The 25210-nt window shown below is 40.6% G+C and overlaps 1 protein-coding gene across 3 annotated transcripts in view; it reads right to left on the bottom strand.

Moving 5' to 3' along the window:
* The window catches only part of LOC106582629 (protein MTSS 2), a 156881-nt gene that overhangs the window by 119777 nt on the left and 11894 nt on the right, over window positions 1-25210 (bottom strand). For all 3 annotated transcript variants that reach the window (XM_014165855.3, XM_014165856.3, XM_014165857.3), the window contains exons 2-3: window positions 20982-21043; window positions 18530-18603 (exon numbers count right to left, since the gene is read on the bottom strand). In XM_014165855.3, the coding sequence (XP_014021330.1) occupies window positions 18530-18603; window positions 20982-21043 (136 nt within the window). The remainder of the gene's footprint in view (window positions 1-18529; window positions 18604-20981; window positions 21044-25210) is intronic.

Below are 25210 nucleotides of genomic sequence, written 5' to 3'. Positions count from 1 at the left end.
ATACATGCTTCATAAAATTACAATGCCCAGGTTTTAAACAATTAAGTTCATGGTTAAATAGTTTCAAAATGCTGACCGCCTCCACACAGATTCAGTGTGGATGATGTGGGGGACGCGCAACAGGCATCGTCCTTCACTCTCCGGTCTTGTGTGTCAAGTACGTCGACAGAATCAAGCCTTTAGACAAAATGTTAATTATCCTCCATTATACTTGTCAAACATGACTGCCGTTTTGCCTATATTTGTTTAATTACAAGTCTCATTAAAGTTTGACTACATTTTCTGGTGCCTCATGTCAGAATCGAGGCTGTAGCCAATACGCATATCACATATCCTTTGACATGTAGGCTTTTTTTTAATGAAAAAATTTATTTGAATATTATTCCAATGTTGGCCTCTCTATTCCAATTCTGATCACAGTAATTGTGAGAATGATTTTTGTAGTTTTTTTATTACTTGTCCATTTCAACAACTTAAACCTATATACCTCTTGTCTGAGATTTTTTATTTTATTGTCCCAGACAAGAGGACAAGCGTGAATGTCGAACTCTGTTTTCCACTAGAGGATGCAAAATTCTGCTTTAGTTATTTTAATGTTGTTTAGATCGAGGCCAAAGGTGCAATTTAGGCCTTCATTTGAAATCACTAAAAGTCTCCCTCAGTCATTTTATGTAGATACGTTTTTAAAAGACTGAACAAAAAAAAGGAGATGGTGGGAACCACACATTGTGGAGCTCATCCGTACACATACTCTGCGTCTCACAAATTGTGAACTTATTTGCCTACAATCGGACATTCCTCGTCTGGCCCCTGGTCGACATCTGAAATGGCACGCTATACCCTAATAATTGTAGCGCAAAAATTTTGATCAGGGCCCACAGGGCTGTTTAAAGGTAGTGCACTTTATAAGGAATAGGGTGCCATTGTGGATACACTGTGGTCTACAATCACCAGGTAGACCTGGCGACACGACACTCAGGTGTGGCAAGGAAGTGATTTGGATATTTAGTATGAGATAAATCAGGTCCAGCACCTGTGACAGACACACCTCAGAGGACAGAGACACTGAATCAGTTGGCTACCGGTTAGATATATATATATATCTATATATATTTTTTTTATTTTATTATAGTTTATTCATTTTGAATTTAAATCTCAATTGATATGTGTAAACTAAAACATAAGATAAAATATTTAAGCTGAATATTAGCAATTTATGAAGACGGACACATTTTGATATTGTCATGTTTACAAAGTGATCATCTCTAGTGCATATAATATCTACAAAAGATTGTGAGACATTCTTAATTTAGCTTTATCAGGTTTTTTGTATGCTTTATTGTGATTATAACTAGGCTGCCCACCTAGTTGACAGTACTCAGCGTTTAACATATATTTTTCAAACAGGGTAAAAACAAGTGTCTTTACCAGAGCAATACCTAACACCCTATTGGAGTGGTTACATAATTATTTTATGTGCATATACAGTTGAAGTCGGAAGTTTACATACACCTTAGCCAAATACATTTAATCCTAGTAAAAATTCCCCGTTTTAGGTCAGTTAGGATCACCACTTGATGTTAAGAATGTGAAATGTCAGAATAATAGTAGAGAGAATGATTTATTTCAGCTTTTATTTCTTTCATCACATTCCCAGTGGGTAAGAAGTTTACACACACTCAATTAGTATTTGGTAGCATTGCCTTTAAAATTGTTTAACTTGGGCCAAACGTTTTGGGTAGCCTTCCACAAGCTTCCCACAATAAGTTGGGTGAATTTTGGCCCATTCCTTCTGACAGAGCTGGTGTAACTGAGTAAGGTTTGTAGGCCTCTTTGCTTGCACACGCCTTTTCAGTTTTGCCCACAAATTTTCTATAGGATTGAGGTCAGGGCTTTGTGATGGCCAGTCCAATACCTTGACTTTGTTGTCCTTAAGCCATTTTGCCTCAACTTTGGAAGTATGCTTGGGGTCATTGTCCATTTGGAAGACCCATTTGCGACCAAGCTTTAACTTCCTGACTGACGTCTTGAGATGTTGCTTCAATATATCCACATAATTTTCTACGTCATGATGCCATCTATTTTGTGAAGTGCACCAGTCCCTCCTGCAGCAAAGCACCCCCACAACATGATGCTGCCACCCCCGTGCTTCACTCTTGGGATGGTGTTCTTCGGCTTGCAAGTGTCCCCCTTTTTCCTCGTAACGATGGTCATTATAGCCAAAAAGTTGTTTGTTTCATCAGACCAGAGGACATTTCTCCAAAAAGTACAATCTTGGTCCCATGTGCAGTTGCAAACCGTAGTCTGGCTTTTTTTAATGGCGGTTTTGGAGCAGTGGCTCCTTTTTTGCTGAGCGGCCTTGCAGGTTATGTCGATATAGGACTCGTTTTACTGTGGATATAGATACTTTTGTACCCGTTTCCTCCAGCATTTTAACAAGGTCCTTTGCTGTTGTTCTGGGATGGATTTGCACTTTTTGCACCAAAGTACTTTCATCTCTAGGAGACAGAACGCATCACCTTCCTGAGCGGTATGACGGCTGCGTGGTCCCATGGTGTTTATACTTGCATTCTATTGTTTGTACAGATGAACGTGGTACCTTCCGGCATTTAGAAATTGCTCCTAAGGATGAACCAGACTTGTGGAAGTCCACAATTATTTTTCTGAGGTCTTGGCTGATTTCATTTGATTTTCCCATGATGTCAAGCAAATAGGCACTGAGTTTGAAGGTAGGCCTTGAAATACATCCACTGGTACACCTCCAATTGACTCAAATGATGTCAATTAGCCTATCAGAAGCTTCTAAAGCCAAGACAGAATTTTCCAAGCTGTTTAAAGGCACAGTCAACTTAGTGTGTGTAAACTTCTGACCCACTGGAATTGTGATACAGTGAATTATAAGTGAATCTGTCTGTAAACAATTGTTGGAAAAATGACTTGTGTCATGCACAAAGTAGATGTCCTAACCGACTTGCCAAAACTATAGTTGGTTAACAATAAATTTGTGGAGTGGTTGAACAATGAGTTAATGACTCCAACCTAAGTGTATGTAAACTTCCAACTTCAACTGTACACATCTTAAATATTGTATTAAAGTAAACTAAGTGATGGGAAAAAAAATGCAAATTGGGATATTATTTTTGGACGATATGTATCCTTTTCACAATATCGCAATTTTATTTGTACCAATATTTTTCCTTCATGGCTTGTTCTCCATCTCTTTAAATAATGAGCCAATTTGTTTTCAGCACTTATTTTCTCATATGGCTCCCTCTTGTCCATCTGCAGCAGACATAATCGCAATACATATAGAATCATGAGAATCACAAAACATATCAGCACCAAAGCATTGTGATAATATCGTATAGTGAGGTCCCTAGCAATTACCAGCCCTATAAAGTCATGTGAATAAACGGTTAATAAGTGATAAGCAGTAAATGGGAAAAGCTTCGGACGGTGGAAATGGCCCTATGCCACCACATTAGCAAGCTAAAAAATAAGCTAGGTCAGCATCAGATTAGAGGGGCTGTGGAAGCTCCTGCTGTGTGCAAAACTAGATCAGGCTGAATATAGGCCTCTGGAAAAGGCCTGATGCAACTTCCTCATTATAGTCACCCCTACTTCCCCTAATAGGAACAACTTACTCCTTCCATATTTAACAGACTGCAATTCACCTGTGTTTGTGGTGTTTTATGAAGTTATAAAAAACAGAATACAATTATTTAAATGTTCCTTTTATACTATAGAGAACACATTTTTTTAAATGACCTTTTTTTATTGGACACCAACGGTGAAATCGAGCATTCCATGCAAATGTGGTATACATCAACCCTTCATCTAATTTCTTAATGAAACACGGGGGGGGGGGGGGGACCCCACCAACATCTTTCAGTTTGAACTGAGATATTCTTCAGCCCGCAAATAAGTCTCATGTCAAATATATCAACAACCTTCCAGGTGACGCTATCCCTGTCCAAATCAATCTTTATGACCATAATGAACTATCGACATGGATTGAGCAGACTCGTATGAGTGTATAATATCTTAACTGAAAAACGACCAAGAAAAAAAAAAAAAAAAACACACTCAAGGCTCGTCTGAGCGATTTCTGAGGCTGCCAACATTTCAGTTCCTGCGACATTGAGAGGCTTGTCAGTAAGGCATGACAGGCTGGTAATGTGGTCTGGCTGATCAGCAGTGCGCAGCATTATCAGCTGGGCCAGGCTGGGATGGGGGTCAGTCAATGGAAAGGGGAATGGGCGGAAGGGATGTCCACTGTCCCACTGCAGTCAAGAAGTGTTCTCCAACTCTGTTTGGGGACAAACTTCCTCTCCTGGTGGCTTAGCTCCATCCTGAGGCACCATCAAAAAGGCAGAGACAGACAGACACTCCCACAAGACAACAGTCTTTCTCCCAAACATTTCACACTGAATGGACTTTGTCTGGTTTCCTAAACGGCCTGCCTGCCCGCCTATCCTTTGAAAGGAGTGCGTGAGCTTTCCTCTCCAATACACGGCGAGTAGAATCATCCTCAGTAAACTCACTCCACATGGCCACTCTCCATGGACTGCCCTAAACAGTCTGCACCACCTGAAAAGAGGCACGCTACTTAAGCCAAAACACCGCTGAGAGGCCAGGCTTGTAAAATCCTCCTCCTCTGATAGTGGACGAGCGTTTGATGGTTGTGAAGTTTTTGTATCAAATGGACTCCTTGCGTGCGTCACGCAGTGCTGTTTAGGCACAGGCCACAATAGTACATTTAAGCATTGCGCTCATGCTCCAGATGGGGCCAATGCCTGCAGAAACATTACCCAGCTTTTCCTGGACCACTCCAATGCAAAGTGGTTTCAAATGGATCAAATTAAGTTACCAGACTCAAACATTTTTAAATAAAATAAAAAACGCCTGACAGGTCCGACCTCATTCATTCAACCCCACCCCTCTGTGAGCCATCTTCAGTTTGATAAGTCTCTAGTAGTGAAACTGCCGGTATAGCTGGAGAGCATTGTTCAATGGAAACCTTGGAAAATACATGTAATTAACTTCTGCTCTGTTCATAAGTAGCTGCCTAGCTAGACAACTTTGACTCTGGAGATAAAACTGGCACAGCCAACGTGGGAGGACAATGTCACAAAATGTATTACGAAATGAATCCCAATTTGTTGATAACCTTTGTGGCACACGGGCGACAGGTAGCCTAGTGGTTAGAGCGTTGGACTAATAACCGAAAAGGTTGCAAGATTGAATCCCCGAGCTGACAACGTAAAAATATGTCATTCTGCCCCTGAACAAGGCAGTTAACCCCCCTGCTCCTAGGCCATCATTGAAAATAAGAATTTGTTCTTAACTGACTTGCCTAGTTAAATAAAGCTAAAAGCCATGTAGTTCACCAGTAGCCTCCTCATCCAACCAATGCCAAATTCTCACATTAGCAACATGTCTGGTGTTCTGTGTGGGATAACCAAGCCGTGTCCTGTCTCGCTCTTAGACACATCCCAGAATAACTGGTGCCCACATCTCACCACTGCACAAAAGCACTCAGTGTCTCTCAGCACAAGAGTGGGGCTCTGTTCACACCTACTCAGTTTACCCAGACGCCCCCTCCTCGCAGCGGTCTGCTGTGGCTGTGGGCCACCGGACTGTGTTGTGCTGTGTTCCAGACAGGTCTCTCTGCTTTGACTAGTTAAGATTCCATCTAAGGTAAAAGTGGAATATATCCTGGGGGACAGCCCTCCATACAATTCACTCTATTCACACTTATTTTGGGTCAGAACAATCCTACAATGCTCTTCATGTTTTAGCTTTTCCTTCTTTCTGTAAGTTCAAATCATACTACGCTCCTTCAAGTCTAAAACTGTAGATCACTAAATTCTTCTGTTTGAATCAGTAGCTCTGACAGAACCTCCCTTGTCTTGTGGATCGCTGTTGCGAGTCCTGTGATGTTTCTTTGATGCACTGGAGAAAAAAGGAGTCTGCCTCGTACAACACATGTTTAAAAAAGAAAATTAATAAATACATCCTCATGGTAACCAGTCATGAGGATCCACAGATTAGTCAGATCATGCTGTTGATAACAGCATAATATGGAGCCTCTTACATTAACCGATTTTACAAATTATTCTAAACCTCCAGGTAAAAATAGAGCAATCTAAACATTTCTGTTCTGAGACAAACTCTGCAACCAAAGAATACAAGGTCAAAAAGGAGCAATGCACATTTTATACAGCCAGCTGAATTTTTATAAGACATGTTTCCCCTGAGTGCAATACTGCTGCATTGTTAGTGTGTCACTAGTCAACTGATCACGCAAGGGTAAGACGAGAAGCCCTCACTGTCAAAACCTAGCATAGAAACTTGGGGAAGCCAAAATACTAGTTCTTGATGTAGTAGTACTGAGGAATGGTCTGGCAACTTAGAAAATTAAAAAGGGGGTTGGGAATTCCTAATAACTCAAAACAAATTTCCCAGCAGATCTCAAGAGGGAAATGTGCAGAGAAATCAAAGACTGTTCAGACATGTGCAGTCATCACCACTAAGGAGACCGAGGGCTGCGCTCCCACCACACTCCTCCCATACAGATACACAGACATCTCCCCCTCTCTCCTTCCCTTTGTTTAAACTGTATACATTTCCCCTTTTCTAAACAGATTTCCATGAGCTCAATGCTGGGAGCGGGCATGTGGCAGTGCAAGTTTGCTTACAAAAAGCATGTGTCACAGGAATATTTAAAAGACGCAGGAACTCTAAACACTTCCCAGTGATAAATATAGCCTAGTCCTCAAGTCATGTTGCTGTTGTGAATAATAGGTTGGATGTCAACATACTGCCTTTTTCCAGACATTTTTATTTTTAACGTATGAGGCACTGGGGACTATACGTTATACCACCCTGCATCCCACTGCTGGCTTGCTTCTGAAGCTAAGCAGGGTTGGTCCTGGTCAATCCCTGGACGGGAGACCAGATGCTGCTGGAAGTGGTGTTGGAGGGCCAGTAGCAGGCACCCTTTCCTCTGGTCTAAAAAAAAATAACCCAATGCCCCAGGGCAGTGATTGGGGACATTGCCCTGTGTAGGGTGCTGTCTTTCGGATGGGATGTTAAATGGGTGTCCTGACTGTGGTCACTAAAGATCGCATGGCACTTATCGTAAAGAGTAGGGGTGTTAACCCCGGTGTCCTGACTTAATTCCTAATTTGACCTTCATGCCACCTAATCATCCCCAGCTTACAAATGGCTCATTCATCCCCCCTCCCCTGTAACTATTCCCCAGGTCGTTGCAGTAAATGAGAATGCGTTCTCAGTCAACTTACCTGGTAAAATATGGGTTAAATAAAAAAATCGAAACAGTTAGCTAAAAACAAGCCTACATTGTAACAAATGTGATGCAGTACTTTTACATCACATTATCCTCTATTAAACACTTTAGGGATAGGGGGCAGCATTGGGAAGTTTGGATGAAAAGCGTGCCCAGAATAAACTGCCTGTTACTCAGGCCCAGAAGCTACAATATGCATATAATTAGTAGATTTCGATAGAAAACACTAAAGTTTCCAAAACTGTTAAAATAATGTCTGTGAGTATAACAGAACTTATATGGCAGGCGAAAACCTGAAAAAAATCCAACCAGGAAGTGGGAATTCTGAGGTTTGTAGTTTAAGTGAATGCCTATCCAGTGTCTGTGGGGTCAGATTGCACTTCCTAAGGCTTCCACTAGATGTCAAGTCTTTAGAAGTTGTTTCAGGCTTCTATTGTGAAAGGGGAGCGAATAAGCAGATGGCCCAGGTGAAAGCCTTTAGTTTAGTCACGCGCGTGGCCGTGAGCTCCGCTTCCTTTCTTTTCTAAATGAAAACAGTATTGTCCGGTTGAAACATTATTGAATATTTATTATAAAAACACCCTAAGGATTGATTAGAAACATATTTTGACATGTTTCTACAAACTCAAAATGGAACTTTTTTGACTTTGTCTAGACTTTGTGCCCGCGCTTTGTGCATTTGGATTACTGGACTAAACGCGAACAAAAAGAAGGTATTTGGACATAAAGATGAACTTTATCGAACAAAACAAACATGTATTGTCTAACAGAGACCTGGGAGTGCCATCAGATGAAGATCAAAAGGTAAGTGATTCATTTTAATGCTATTTCTGACTAGGCACTGACCTAATAGAATCGCATGGTGTGCTTTCACCGTAAAGCCTTTTTGAAATCGGACACTGTGGTTGGATTAATGAGAAGTTTCTTTAAAATGGTGTATAATACTTGTATGTTTGAGGAATTTTAATTATGAGATTTCTGTTTGAATTTGGCCCCCTGCAATTTCACTGGCTGTAGGCCAGGTGTTCCACTAGCGGAACCCCCTTCCCAGAAAGGTTAACCTCTTACATCTAGACGTTCCGCTAGCGGAACACCTGCTCCAATATCCAATGATGGGCGTGGCGCGAAATACAAACTCCTCTAAAATACAAAAACTTCAATTTTTCAAACATATGACTATTTCACAGCATTTTAACCTCTCTAGACTAGGCGGGACGAATTCGTCCCACCTACGTAACAGCCACTGCTATCCTGTGGCGCGATTTTCAAAACCTTAAAAATCCTATTACTTCAATTTCTCAAACATATGACTATTTTACAGCCATTTAAAGACAAGACTCTCGTTAATCTAACCACACTGTCCGATTTCAAAAAGGCTTTACAACAAAAGCAAAACATTAGATTATGTCAGCAGAGTACCAAGCCAGAAATAATCAGACACCCATTTTTCAAGCTAGCATATAATGTCACAAAAACCCAGAAGACAGCTAAATGCAACACTAACCTTTGATGATCTTCATCAGATGACAACCCTAGGACATTATGTTATACAATACATGCATGTTTTGTTCAATCAAGTTCATATTTATATCAAAAACCAGCTTTTTACATTAGCATGTGACGTTCAGAACTAGCATACCCCCCGCAAACTTCCGGGGAATTCGCTAACATTTTACTAAATTACTCACGATAAACGTTCACAAAAAGCATAACAATTATTTTAAGAATTATAGATACAGAACTCCTCTATGCACTCGATATGTCCGATTTTAAAATAGCTTTTTGGTGAAAGCACATTTTGCAATATTCTAAGTACATAGCCCAGGCATCACGGGCTAGCTATTTAGACACCCGGCAAGTTTAGCACTCACCAATATCAGCTTTACTATTATAAAAGTTTCATTACCTTTTGTTGTCTTCGTCAGACTGCACTCCCAGGACTGCTACTTCAATAACAAATGTTGGTTTGGTCCAAAATAATCCATCGTTATATCCGAATAGCGGCGTTTTGTTCGTGCGTCCCAGACACTATCTGAAATGGTAAATCAGGGTCGTGCGCATGGCGCAATTCGTGACAAAAGAAATCTAAATATTCCATTACCGTACTTCGAAGCATGTCAACCGCTGTTTAAAATCCATTTTTATGCCATTTTTCTCGTAAAAAAGCGATAATATTCCGACCGGGAATGTCCATTTAGCTAAACAGAGGAAAGTAAACAAAGCTTTCGGTCGACGCGGGCACGAGCCTGAGTCTCACAGTACTGTAACCAGCCACTACCCAAACGCGCTACTTTTTTTCAGCCAGAGCCTGCAAAGCCACGATTCAGCTTTTTACCGCCTTCTGAGACCCTATGGCAGCCGTAGGAAGTGTCACGGGACAGCTAAGATCCTCACTCTTCAATAAACAGAGACAAGAAGAACGACACCTTGTCAGACAGGCCACTTCCTGCCTGAAACCTTGTCAGGTTTTTGCCTGCCAAATGAGTTCTGTTATACTCACAGACACCATTCAAACAGTTTTAGAAACTTTAGGGTGTTTTCTATCCATATGTAATAAGTATATGCATATTCTAGTTACTGGGTAGGAGTGGTAACCAGATTAAATCGGGTATGTTTTTTATCCAGCCGTGAAAATACTGCCCCCTAGCCATAACAGGTTAAGAATGTCATGATGCATAAGTACATAGGCTTGAGTAACCAATGTGGTTAAACGAGAGACAAAAACAAGACTGATTGCACTGTTAAAACGATTTCAAACATGTACAGTACCAGTCAAATGTTTGGACACACCTACTCATTCCGAGTGGTGCAGTGGTCTATGGCACTGCATCTCAGTGCAAGAGGTGTCATTGCAGTCCCTGGTTCGAATCCAGGCTGCATCACATCTGGCCGTCATTGGGAGTCCCATAGGGTGTGACACAACTGGCCCCGCGTCATCCGGGTTTGGTCAGGGTAGGCCATCATTGTAAATAAGAATTTGTTCTTTATTTAACTAAGTCAGTTACGGTTAAATAAATTTTTAAAAATTTAAGGGTTTTTCTTACATTTTTACATTGTGGAATACTAGTGAAGACATCAAAACTATGAAATATCACATGGAATCATGTAGTAAACAAAAAAAGTGTTTAACAAATCAAAATATATCTTCAAAGTAGCCACACTTTGCCTTGACGACAGCTTTGCACACTGTTGGCATTCTCTCAACCAGTTTCATGAAGTAGTCACATGGAATGCATTTCAATTAACAGGTATGCCTTGTTCAAAGTTCATTTGTGGAATTTCTTTCCTTCTTAATGTGTTTGAGCCAATCAGTTGTGGTATACAGAAGATAGCCCTATTTGGTAAAAGACCAAATCCATATTATGCCAAGAACAGTTCAAATAAGCAAAGAGAAACGACAGTCCATAACTACTTTAAGACATGAAGGTCATTCAATACGGAACATTAAGAAATTTGAAAGTTTCTTCAAGTGCAGTCGAAAAAACCATCAAGCGCTATGATGAAACTGGCTCTCAGGAGGAATACCACAGGAAAGGAAGACCCAGTCTGCTACAGAGGATAATTTCACTAGAGTTACCAGCCTCAGTAATTGCAGCCCAAATAAATGCTTCAAATTTCAAGTAACAGACATCTCAAAATCAACTGTTCAGAGGAGAATGATTGCAGCAATTTGACCATGAAGGCCTGATTTTTCAAAGAAACCACTACTAAAAGGACACCAATAAGAAGACTCCAAATTGTCTTTGTGATACCCGAGTAGGTGAACGGATGATCTCCGCATGTGTGGTTCCCAACGTGAAGCATGGAGGAGGTGGTGTTAATGTGTGGGGGTGCTTTGCTGGTGACACTGTCTGTGATTGATTTAGAATTCAAGGCACACTTAACCAGCATGGCTACCACAGCATTCTGCAGCAATACACCATCCCATCTGGTTTCTGCTTAGTGGGACTATCATTGTTTTTCAACAGGACAATGACCCAACACACCTCCAGGTTGTGTAAGGGCTATTTGACCAAGAAGAAGATTGATGGAGTGCTGCATCAGATGACCTGGCCTCAATCCCCCAACCTCAACCCAATTGAGATGGTTTGGGATGAGTTGGACCGCAGAGTGAAGGCAAAGCAGCCAGCAAGTGCTCAGCATGTGGGAACTTATTCAAGACTGTTGGAAAATTATTCCAGGTGAAGCTGGTTGAAAGAATGCCAAGAGTGTGCAAAGCAGTCATCAAGGCAAAGGGTGGCTACTAAAATCTAAAATATATATTGATTTATTTAACCTCTATGGGCTAGGTGGGACGCTTGCGTCCCACCTACTCAACAGCCAGTTGAATCCTGTGGCGCGTTATTCAAATACCTTAGATATGATATTACTTAAATTTTTCAAAAATATGACTATTTTACACCATTTTAAAGATAAGACTCTCGTTAATCTAACTACACTGTCCGATTTCAAAAAGGCTTTACAACGAAAGCAAAACATTAGATTATGTCAGCAGAGTACCGAGCCAGAAATAATCAGACACCCATTTTTCAAGCTAGCATATAATGTCACATAAACCCAAACCACAGCTAAATGTAGCACTAACCTTTGATGATCTTCATCAGATGACAACCCTAGGACATTATGTTATACAATACATGCATGTTTTGTTCAATCAAGTTCATATTTATATCAAAAACCAGCTTTTTACATTAGCATGTGACTAGCATGTGACTAGCATTCCCACCGAACACTGCCGGTGAATTTACTAAATTACTCACGATAAACGTTCACAAAAAGCATAAATTATTTTAAGAATTATAGATACAGAACTCCTCTATGCACTCGATATGTCCGATTTTAAAATAGCTTTTCGGTGAAAGCACATTTTGCAATATTCTCAGTAGATAGCCCGGCATCACAGGGCTAGCTATTTAGACACCCAGCAGGTTTAGCACTCAAAGTCAGATTTACTATAAGAAAAATGTTATTACCTTTGTTGTCTTCGTCAGAATGCACTCCCAGGACTTCTACTTCAATAACAAATGTTGGTTAGGTCCAAAATAATCCATCGTTATATCCAAACAGCGGCGTTTTGTTCGTGCGTTCTAGACACTATCCTAAAGGCTAAATAAGGGTGACGAGCATAGCGCAATTCGTGACAAAAGAATTCTAAATATTCCATTACCGTACTTCGAAGCATGTCAACCGCTGTTTAACCTGTTAGGGCTAGGGGGCAGCATTGACACGGCTGGATAAAAAACATACCCGATTTAATCTGGTTACCACTCCTACTCAGTAACTAGAATATGCATATACTTATTACATATGGATAGAAAACACCCTAAATTTTCTAAAACTGTTTGAATGGTGTCTGTGAGTATAACAGAACTCAAATGGCAGGTCAAAACCTGAGAGATTCCTTTACAGGAAGTGGCCTGTCTGACCATTTCTGGAACTTCTTTGCCATCTCTATCATTTACTAAGGATCTCTGCTCTAACGTGACACTTCCCACGTCGTCCATAGGCTCTCATAGCCCGGGAAAAAAGAGAATGTCGTCATTCCAGCCCCAGGCTGAAACACATTATCGCCTTTCTCAAGTGGCCCATCAAGAGACACTAGCTTATGCGCGTGACCCCGACCGCCCCCGCCTTTGGGATTTTTTCCTCTGTTTGCCGGAATTTTAATCGCTTTTCTACGAGAAAAATGACGTAAAAATTGATTTTAAACAGCGGTTGACATGCTTCGACGTACGGCAATTGAATACTTTGAATTTTATTGTCAGGAATTGCGCCAAGCGCGCGACACTTCTTTACTATTTCGGATAGTGTCTGGAACGCACGAACAAAACGCCGCTATTCGGATATAACGATGGATTATTTTGGACCAAACCAACATTTGTTATTGAAGTAGACGTCCTGGGTGTGCATTCTGACGAAGACAACAAAAGGTAATGACATTTTTATAATAGTAAATATGATTATGGTGAGTGCTAAACTTGCCGGGTGTCTAAATAGCGAGCCCGTGATGCCTGGGCTATATACTTAGAATATTGCAAAATGTGCTTTCACCAAAAAGCTATTTTAAAATCGGACATATCGAGTGCATAGAGGAGGTCTGTATCTATAATTCTTAAAATAATTGTTATGCTTTTTGTGAACGTTTATCGTGAGTAATTTAGTAAAATGTTAGCGAATTCCCCGTAAGTTTGCGGGGGGTATGCTAGTTCTGAACGTCACATGCTAATGTAAAAAGCTGGTTTTTGATATAAATATGAACTTGATTGAACAAAACATGCATGTATTGTATAACATAATGTCCTAGGGTTGTCATCTGATGAAGATCATCAAAGGTGAGTGCTGCATTTAGCTGTCTTCTGGGTTTTGGTGACATTATATGCTGGCTTGAAAAATGGGTGTCTGATTATTTCTGGCTTGGTACTCTGCTGACATAATCTAATGTTTTGCTTTCGTTGTAAAGCCTTTTTGAAATCGGACAGTGTGGTTAGATTAACGAGAGTCTTATCTTTAAATGGCTGTAAAATAGTCATATGTTTGAGAAATTGAAGTAATAGGATTTTGAAGATTTTGAAAATCGCGCCACAGGCTGGCAGTGGATGTTACGTAGGTGGGACGAATTCGTCCCGCCGGTCCCATAGAGGTTAAAATCAATTTTTATGCAATTTTTCTCATAAAAATAGCCATAATATTCCGACCGGGAATCTGCGTTTAGATAAACAGACAAAGGAAAAGAGACCATTCGGTCGAAGCGGGCACGCCCCTAAGCCCATAGTACTCTGAGTGGCCACTTGCCAAAAGCGATAAAGTGTTTCAGCCAGAGCCTGCCTCGATATCGTTCAACGTTTTCCCGGGCTCTGAGACCCTATGGAAGACGTAGGAAGTGTCACGTTATTGCACAGATCCTGAGTCTTCAATAAAAAGAGCCAAGATGAAACTACTTCTCAGACAGGCCACTTCCTGCTTGAAATCTTCTCAGGTTTTGGCCTGCCATTTGAGTTCTGTTATACTCACAGACACCATTCAAACAGTTTTAGAAACTTTAGGGTGTTTTCTATCCAAAGCCAATAATTATATGCATATTCTAGTTACTGGGCAGGAGTAGTAACCAGATTAAATCGGGTACGTTTTTTATCCAGCCGTGTCAATACTGCCCCCTAGCCCTAACAGGTTAACACTTTTTTGGTTACTACAGGACTCCATGTGTGTTATTTCATAGTTTTGATGTCTTCACTATTATTCTAAAATGTAGAAAATTGAGTCCAAACTGGTACTGAATATAACATTTCAGACAACAAAAAAGGTCAGCCTTGCGGGGTATGGATTTCTTAGTATAGCAAAACAGTCAGACCATGCTCCAGCACATTTGGTTAGGGGAGTGGGTCAGAGCTGAAGGTGAGGCTTTGTTGGTCCCCACGCACAAGCACGACCAGCACATAAACACACTTGCGTGCACACACAGCGACTCAAACCCAGTCTGGAAAGTGTCCAGTGGTGTCTGCTGTGGCAGAGGGGACAGCTGGCTCTCCTCTCAGAGAAGATAATCTGTGGTGCCCCCCCCCCCCCCCCCCCTCCATTATACAGCTGAGTGGGATGCAAGTGGGGAAGGGGTCAGCTGCCAGGCCAGTCTCTCCCCAAACAGGTGCATCAACAAGACACCCCACTCTCCCCTTCCACCCACCCACACTTAGACTGGCCCACTTTGGAATGTGCTGCTTCCACCGAGCGCATAACACTAAATAAGCTACCCCTCTCTTTAGAATAATACAAAAGCATACTAAAAACTGACTCCACCAATACCAGACACTGTCACATAGCATTACCTGTGTTACAGTTTTACATGTGACTTTGTGTTACCTTTTATGCAGGCATCTACATAAATACCGAACTCAATTTAACCGTGCTATCCCTGAATCATTTGATTTCCATTGTGCATGAAACATGGAAGTGACAGGAGCAGTGCTTTCTCTTTATAGAACAGCCCAGTGATTTTTTTTATTTAACTAGGCAAGTCAGTTTAAGAACAAATTCTTATTGACAATGACTGCTTACCCCGGCCAATCCCTAACCCGGACGACGCTGGGCCAATTGTGCACCGCCCTACGGATAAAGGCATTTCCATGGTAAATCAAAGTGTTGCGTTATAAAGTATGTCTCGGCGTCACACTGTTTGTCATGCTGTGTAACAGACACATGAATAATGGCCTTCGTGCTGACTGGCATTCTGCCCAGAGGGAAGACCTTTACAGATGAAGGGAACACACTGAACTGGGTCACATGGAAATTTACTATGAAAATTATGTAAATCAGAGATTGGCTAAGTGAGAGGTTTAATTTATTTGAGGCAACAAATTACAACACAGGTGTTTGTGTGGTATAACTTTGAAACGCTTATTCAATCTGAAGTTGTCTTCAAAAATGCTTAGGAGTGAGACTGCACTGATTCACTTATCCTCAAGAAATTAAATGTTGCATCAAGGTTTCTCTCACATATCATGTGTGAGATAGTTATCTGAGGGGATTCTGCAATTACTGTGTCCAAAATACCAAAGTCGACTGCACTTTTATTACGTTTGTCAGGCAGGATCAATATCGGTTGATTGAGTAGAGTCAGTAGTAGACCCCAACCGATATAGGATGGGTCGGATACAGATTTTAGGGAGCCAAAAGTCACTGATATGATATTTAGAGTTGTGTTGGAATCGGCTAAACTTTGATAATTGAGATAGGAAATGAAAGAGACTGGGTTATGTCAGAAGTTAATGGTTCTCTGAAGAAAAACCCAATGGACATCTGTGGATTAGATGGAGGGGGTTGAGGTCAGGACAGATTCTCTTAAGGCAGTAATAAAGGTTTGGTATCCTGGTACCCTCTTTATTAGCTTCCTGTAGAGCCATAAACTGTAAGGATTGGAGAGAGGGAGTGTGTTAAGTAGGATGTATATAACTGAAGTGAGAAATGTTTTGCTGTCTGATTACAGCTGTACAGAACCTTTGGGAAGAATTAAACTTGGTTAAGCTTCTCTAGTGTCCGTGAGTCATTTACTCCGAAAAATAAGAACCTAACAGTTGGAAAGAAAATGTATATAAAAATAAAATAAAAAGTATATACACATTACCAGTCAAAAGTTCAGACACACCTACTCATTCAAGGGTTTTTCTTTATTTTTACATCGTAGAATAATAGTGAAGACATCAGAACTATGAAACACATATGGAGTCCTTTAGTAACCAAAAAAAGTGTTATATCAAAATATATTTTAGATTTTAGGCCACAGTGTCTCCTGACCCCTCCTGTCTCAGCCTCCAGTATTTATGCTGCAGTAGTTTATGTGTCGGGGGGCTAGGGTCAGTCTGTCACATGTGGAGTATTTCTCTTGTCTTTTCCGGTGTCCTGTGTGAATTTAAATATGCTCTCTCTAATTCTCTCTCTCGGAGGACCTGAGCCCTAGGACCATGCCTCAGGACTACCTGGCCTGATGACTCCTTGCTGTCCCCAGTTCACCTGGCCGTGCTGCTGCTCCAGTTCCAACTGTTCTGCCTATGGAACCCTGACCTGTTCACCGGACGTTCTACCTGTCCCAGACCTGCTGTCCCAGACCTGCTGGAACCCTGATCTGTTCACCAGACGTGCTACCTGTCCCAGACCTGCTGTTTTAAACTCTCTAGAGACAGCAGGAGCGGTAGAGATACTCTCAAAGATCAGCTATGAAAAAGCCAACTGACACTTACTCTTGTGTTACTGACTTGTTACACCCTCGACAACTATTATGATTATTATTATTTGACCATGCTGGTCATTTATGAACATTTGAACATCTTGGCCATGTGCTGTTATAATCTCCACCCGGCACAGCCAGAAGATGACTGGCCACCCCTCAGCCTGGTTCCTCTAGGTTTCTTCCTAGGTTTTGGCCTTTCTAGGGAGTTTTTCCTAGCCACCGTGCTTCTACACTTCCATTGCTTGCTGTTTGGGGTTTTAGGCTGGGTTTCTGTACAGCACTTTGAGATATCAGCTGATGTAAGAAGAGCTATATAAATACGTTTGATTCTTAAAAGTAGTCACCCTTTACCTTGATGACAACTTTGCACACTCTTGGAATTCTCTCACCTGGAATGCCTTGTTAAAAGTTAATTTGTGGAATTTCTTTCCTTAATGCGTTAGAGCCTATCAGTTGTGTTGGCTCAAAAATGTCACTAACGATGTGATACCACTAAGGAAAGATACCAAGTATCACGATACCACAGGGTTTCCCCCATCCCAGGACACCTGCTTCTGTTTTCTATATATTCTGCACGTGTGCTGCACAAAAACCTGTCCCCGGTATTCACACCTGTACTCAATACAACACATTGAATTTAACTTCACGTTTATTACTGTATAATAGAAAAGGCTACTGAATTTTTGTTGGTTTCCGCTTATCCAAAGGCCAACCTGTGATTGGGCAGGAGGAATATGAAATACATAATGATCTGTGTTTCCATTGTTTCAGTAAAGGAAAAACACACCAGGCCTACATGAAACTCTCCCTCCCTCACCAACCCCCCCCCCCTCCCTCACCTTCCACGATTCACGTGGATGACCTATTTTGAGATCAAAATGGTGAATATCGGCGAAAGGTTACGAGTTTGCATCCCTGGGCCCCGTCCATAGAGAACAATGGTGAAATGTGGGAGGGGGGGCCTCTGCACATGTTGTATAACAGCAATGATAAATTCATTAATAATGGATTGTGTCACTTGATCGCTAGGGAGAAAGGGGGGAGTTTGGTCACAGTATCACAACGGGTAGCCTACACTGATACTGTATTGTGCTTCAGAACCATGTTCTTAACTGAAAGCACATGAGCCAAAAACAAACGCACACACACAAAAATTCCAAGCAGTCCTCAGATCTCCTGCCCTATGGGTGTTCTCAGTTTTAAGTGTAGGCCAGTGAGTGGGACCATCCTCTGTTGCTCATCCGACAGCCCCGTTGTACTTAGATGTACACAGAACCGCAGACAAATACTTACTCAGTAGTAGCTTATTAAAGCACCATAGCGCAAAAAAAATATATTAAAAAATAAATAAAATTCGACTGACCTACTCAGCACCATATTGAAAGAACAATTCATGCCACATGACAACAGTTGACTCCCCTTTCACAAACTAGAATTGTCTATGTCATCTACTGTGGCTTAAAGAAGCGATGAACACAGATACACATCTCTGCCTTTACCTCTTGTTCCAGTCGCCATATCTGCCACCTTCTGAAAGGCATCCAGGAAAGAGCTTGTGACGATGATGGTTGCCCTGAAAGATAAAACAAAACATGTAATGGAGAAACATTCCATTTAAACTACTTTAACCACAATAAAACCAGCATTAGATAAAACCCTAGACAGGTTTCAGATAAGAATATGTTATTGCATCATTAGGCTTGAAATCAGTTTACTCTGTTTGCGTGAGCATACTGATTACAATCATTCCAGCTAACATTTTTAAGCATATTTTTTCTAAATCACAGAGTCAAACAAAGTCAGTCACTGCTGGGGAGACAGTGAGTGTTTTGATCACAAGACTCAAAAATCACACTTAGTCATGTAGGGGTTTTCCTATGTCCTAGACCTACTATATTTTCTTATTTCCCTTTTCTGGATTTAGAAATTCATGACATTGAACTGAGATGTGTTCCCCTAGTGGGTAGGCTTGGGCAGTATACTGGGGTATTTTGAAATACCAACAGTATCATTTTAAATACTGTACAATTATTTTATATTTGCAAAAAGCACAGTTGAAGTCAGAAGTTTACATACACTTAGGTTGGCGTCATTAAAACAAATCTTTCAACCACTCCACAAATTTCTTGTTAACAAACTATAGTTTTGGCAAGTCGGTTAGGACATCTACTTTGTGCATGACAAAAGTAATTTTTCCTAACAATTGTTTACAGATAGATTATTTCACTGTATCACAATTCCAGTGGGTCAGAAGTTTACATACATTAAGTTGACTGTGCCTTTAACCACTTCGCTATAGGGGGCAGAATTTTCACAGCCGGATGAAAAACTTACCCAAATTAAACGGCCTACTACTCGGGCCCAGAGTCAAATATTTGCATATTATTAGTAGATTTGGATAGAAAACACTCTGAAGTTTCTAAAACTGTTTGAATGATGTCTGAGTATAACAGAACTCATATGGCAGGCAAAAACCTGAGAAGAATCCAACCAGGAAGTGGAAGATCTGACACTTGTAGTCTTTCAGACCATTTTCTATTGAAACTACAGTGTCTGTGGAGTCAACTTGCACTTCCTAAGGCTTCCACTAGATGTCAACAGTCTTTACAAAGTTGTTTGAGTCTTCTATGGTGAATTTTGACCGAATAACAGCCGGTTCAAGCAGTGTACTGTCTGAGGTCATGTAGTTACTTCATGCGCGTTCACGCATGGATAGCATATTTATTTTTTCTTCTGTAACGAATACGCTATTGTCCGGTTGGAATATTATCGATTGTTTATGTTAAAAACACCCTAAGGTTTGATTGGAAACAGTTTGACATGTTTCTACAAACGGTAATGGAACTTTTGAGCTTTTCGTCTATTGATTTGCGCCCCCGTCTCGTGCCTTTTGGAATAGTGTTCTGGACGTGCCAACAAAACGGAGGTATTTGGACATAAGTTATGGACTTTATCAAACAAATGAACATTTCTTGTGGAAGTGGGAGTCGTTCTGAGTGCATTCCGCCAAAGATCAGCAAAGGTATTTTAGAGTTTTGACGGCTAACTGTATAGCTTGCAATGATGGTTGAGCTATGTACTCAGAATATTGAACAATGTGCTTTCTCCGTAAAGTTATTTTGAAATCTGACACAGCGGTTGCATTAAGAGGTAGTAAATCTATAATTCTTTAAATAATTGTTATATATTTTGTCAACGTTTATGATTAGTATTTCTGTAAATGAATATGCACATTCTGGTCATTCACCGGAAGTTTGAGACTAATCATTTTCTGAACATCACGCGCCAATGTAAAATGCTGTTTTTGGATATAAATATTAACTTGACCGAACAAAACATACATGTATTGTGTAACATGATGTCCTAGGAGTGTCATCTGATGAAGATTGTCAAAGGTTAGTGCTGCATTAAGCTGTTTTTTGGTTATTTGTGATGCATGTGGTTGGTCGGAAATTGGCCATGTGAATACTTTGACGATATACTCCTCTAACATTATCTAATGTTTTGCTTTTGCTGTAAAGCCTTTTTGAAATCGGACGACCTGGTTCGATTCAGGAGAGGTGTATCTATAAAATGATATAAAATAGTCCTATATTTGAAAAAAAATAAATCATTTTTCTATAGGTTCAGTTATGAATATGGCAAAATTATTTTACGCTGGATGTTGATCCCGCATACGGGACGGAGAACAGAGGTTTTAAGACTTGCTAAATTGTGACTTGGTCCCATCTCTGCTGTTTACACACTTGTTTATGGCGAATGCTCAAATTAATTGGGTATGTGTGTTCATCAGTCCTGACTAAATAATATAGGCCTAAGAAGAAGAAGAAGAAGTTGGGGAATTCGAATCCTATTCTGTTGTCTTTTTATTTGACACATGCATACAGATCCTTTTAGCTAATAAATGGACATTCACTGAGAGGGGTTGCAGAGGACAGGGTTAGCTCTTACCTTAGCTGGGATTGCAGCTTAACTCCTTTGGTTACAAAGTCCTCCCAGGCTGGATAACAAGCCTGCAAAGCAAACAGACACACAACGGGTGGTTACTTAACTTGGACGGTAGTAAATTGACTCAATAGAACAAACATGTAATGTTAGTAACAACCATAGCATTCTATGAGATTAGAATTGCTTAGATTATTGAAATCAATCATATTTACTGTCATTTTTAATTGGATGTGGGGAAGATTGACAGTTACTGGGAAAAGGAGTGGGTCAGGGAGGCTTGAGCAGTCAACTACTGTATTCCATCCCTGTGGAACGCTTGACACCTACAGTTGAAGTCAGAAGTTTACATACACCTTAACTTAAATGTATTCGGCTTTCACAATTCCTGACATTTAATCGTAGTAAAAGATTCCCCGTCTTAGGTCAGTTAGGATCACCATTTTATTTTAAGAATGTGAAATGTCAGAATAATAGTAGAGAATTTATTTCAGCTTTTATTTCTTTCATTACATTCCCAGCGGGTCAGACGTTTACATAGTCAATTAGTAGTTGGTAGCATTGCCTTTAAATTATTTAACTTGGGCCAAACGTGTCGGGTAGCCTTCCACAAGATTCCCACAATAGGTTGGGTGAAATTTGGCCCATTCCTTCTGACAGAGCTGGTGTAACTGAGTAAGGTTTGTAGGCCTCCTTGCTCACACACGCTTTTTCAGTTCTGCCCAAATATAGAAAATGTTGAGGTCAGGGCTTTGTGATGGCCACTCCAATACCTTGACTTTGTTGTCCTTAAGCCATTTTGCCACAACTTTGGAAGTATGCTTGGGGTCATTGTCCATTTGGAAGACCCATTTGCGACCAAGCTTTAACTTCCTGACTGACGTCTTGAGATGTTGCTTCAATATATCCACAAACTTCCTTCCTCATGACGCCATTTACATTTACATTACATTTAAGTCATTTAGCAGACGCTCTTATCCAGAGCGACTTACACATTGGTGCATTCACCTTATGATATCCAGTGGAACAACCACTTTACAATAGTGCATCTAAATCTTTTAAGGGGGGGGGGGGGGAATCTAAATATGTAAATCTATTTTGTGAAGTGCACCAGTCCCTCCTGCACCAAACATGACGATGGTCATTATGGCCAAACAGTTCTATTTTTCTTCATCAGACCAGAAGACACTTCGAGAAAAGTACAATCTTGGTCCCCATGTACAGTTGCAAAACGTAGTCTGGCTTTTTAATGGCGGTTTTGAAGCAGTGGCTTCTTCCTTGCTGAGCGACCTTTCAGGTTATGTCAATTTAGGACTCGTTTTACTGTGGATATAGATACTTTTGTACCCGTTTCCTCCAGCATTTTAACAAGGTCCTTTGCTGTTGTTCTAGGATTGATTTGCACTTTTTGCACCAAAGTACATTCATCTCTAGTTGACAGAATGTGTCCCCTTGCTGAGCCATATGACGGCTGCGTGGTCCCATGGTGTTTATACTTGCGTACTATTGTTTGTACAGATGAATGTGTTACCTTCCGGTGTTTGGAAATTGCTCCCAAGGATGAACCAGACTTGTGGATTTCTACAATTGATGTCAAGCAAAGAGGCACTGGGTTTGAAGGTAGGCCTTGAAATACATCCACAGGTACACCTCCAATTGACTCAAATGTCAATTAGCCTATCAGAAGCTTCAAAAGCCATGACATAATTTTCTGGAATTTCCCTAGCTGTTTAAAGGCACAGTCAACTTAATGTATATACACTTCTGACCCACTGGAATTGTGATACAGTGAATTAAGTGAAATAATCTGTCTAAACAATTGTTGGAAAAATTACTTGTGTCATGCACAAAGTAGATGTCCTAACCGACTTGCCAAAACTATAGTTTGTTAACAAGAAATTTGTGGAGTGGTTGAAAAACGAGTTAATGACTCCAACCTAAGTGAATGTAAACTTTCGACCTCAACTGTAGTGAAAGTAAATAGGTCATTTTTGTTCAACTAAATCTTTATTTTCTCTGCCCCACTGAAAGCACCTGATTACTGCAGCTTATTTCCAATGAAAGTCACTTTTACAATCATGTTGAGTGGAAAACAATGAACACTAACTCTGTCAGGGTGGAATGGACCATTATTTTGAACCAGGCTATGGATGATTAATGACAGTCGTTTTTCTACTATTATGAGGAAAACTTGGATTATATTAATATGAAAATAAATGATCTCTTAAGAAATAGTATTCGGCTGTATGGATTAATTACGTTTTTTGGATGCCTTTGTCAACAATGTGTACTCAACGCAGGCACAGTGGACGGGGGGGGCCTTGAGCAGCATGGGGGGGGGGTAGATACATTTATGATAAGTAGTATTATTTTTGTAAATTATGCCCAGCTCACAAGGCCCCTTGTTGGTGTGAGTCCTGAGGCATTTGCCTCTTCTTACCTAATGGTAAGTCCGCTACTGGTTATGTCATAGCTAATTTATAAAATGTTGATACATTACTGGCTCAAACACTTAATCTGCAAAAATGACAATTAGTGGGTGATGGTCATTTCATAACCAAAGCGGGGGGGACAAAAAAAAAAAAAAACAGGAAACATTGCCCCCCCCCCATAATCTGGTAGATGCCTATACATAATTTACACACTCACACGTCAGCTCCAACTCATGAGCTTCATCAGCAACAGATTTTTTATTTAAAATGGAAAATTAATGTGTTTATGCAGCAAATGTTAGTAGAGCCTGAACGATAAGGAATTTTTGGATCCAATACTGATTCCGATTTTAGAGTGGAAATATTCACCGGCAGATATATCTGTTGATATTTATTATAATAGCTGGAATAAAAATAACATCTGTATTGACTACGCTTAAAAACAGACCTACAGAAGACACGCCGGAAGCTTATTTCTTAAATTTGAGGAAAAATAACATTAAAAAATGTAAGCAGCACACAATTTAGGAGCACCAGAAAGACAAACTTTTTTTTTAATGGAAAAACAGTGTTACTCTAGTGAAAGTAAGAAACTGCACAGATTCCAGCTAAATAATTGCCTCTGAAGACTGAGCTGCCTCATGCTAGCCAGCTGGAAAACAATAACAATACATTTTCAATTTATACTGTACAAAAATTTCAACATGTAAAGTGTTTCATAAGCTGAACGAAAAGATCCCAGAAATGTTCCATACATAGAAAAAGCATATTTGAAATTGTGCACAAATTTATTGACATCCCTGTTAGTGAGCATTTCTTTTTTGCCAAGATAATCCATCCCCTTTTTTTTCTCCCCTTTATTGAACTAGGCAAGTCAGTTAAGAATAAATTCTTATTTATTTTCAATGACGGCCTAGGAACAGTGGGTTAACTGCCTTGTTCAGGGGCAGAACGACAGATTTGTACCTTGTCAGCTCGGGGATTCAAACTTGCAAACTTTCGGTTACTAGCCCAACGCTCTAACCACTAAGCTACCCTGCCGCCCCTGACAGGTGTGGCATATCAAGAAGCTGATTGAACAGCATGATCATTACACAGGTAAACCTCTTGCTGGGAACAATAAAATGCCACTAAAATGTGCAGTTCTGTCACACAACGTCACAGTCTCAAGTTGAGAGAGCGTGCAATTAGCATGCTGACTGCAGGAATGTCCACCAGAGCGGTGGCCAGAGAATTGAATGTTAATTTCTCTACCATATCCCACCTCCAGCGTCATTTTAGAGAATTTGTCAGTACGTCCAACAAACCTCACAACAGCAGACCACATGTATGGTGTTGTGTGGGCGAGCGGTTTGCTGATGTCAACGTTGTGAACAGAGTGCCCCATGGTGGCCGTGGGGTTATGGTATGGGCAGTGTCATGACGTTGGCCTCTGAGTACAGGGAGGACAGTTGACCCCCTCCCCCTTGCACCATCCCCCAACCTACCTTCCCCCACCCAGTCCCTGTGTGAAGGAGTTGTAAAATGCCAGGAGAATCTCTTGCCACATGGCCCATAGAGAGACAGGAAATTCTTCCAACTCACAGAATTGGGGAGCCAAGCGACATTTGTGTTCTGGAAAAGGTATGAAAGATTGGTGAAGAATCCAGCTACGAACTGGTCCGCTTGGTACAATTTTGTGATACTCAGAAGAGACAATATAGCCATATTACCATAAAACTGTTTATATAATAGCCTCAGCGATGAGACTTGCATCCACATGGTTGTATAGAATGTATTAATAAGGATAAAGCTATTTGTAAT

The sequence above is a fragment of the Salmo salar genome, chromosome 22 (genome assembly GCF_965601325.2).
Source record: "Salmo salar chromosome 22, fSalSal1, whole genome shotgun sequence".
Classification (NCBI taxonomy): Eukaryota; Metazoa; Chordata; class Actinopteri; order Salmoniformes; family Salmonidae; genus Salmo; species Salmo salar.
Note: the sequence above shows the minus strand (reverse complement) of the source record. Positions and strands in the feature narration are given on the sequence as shown.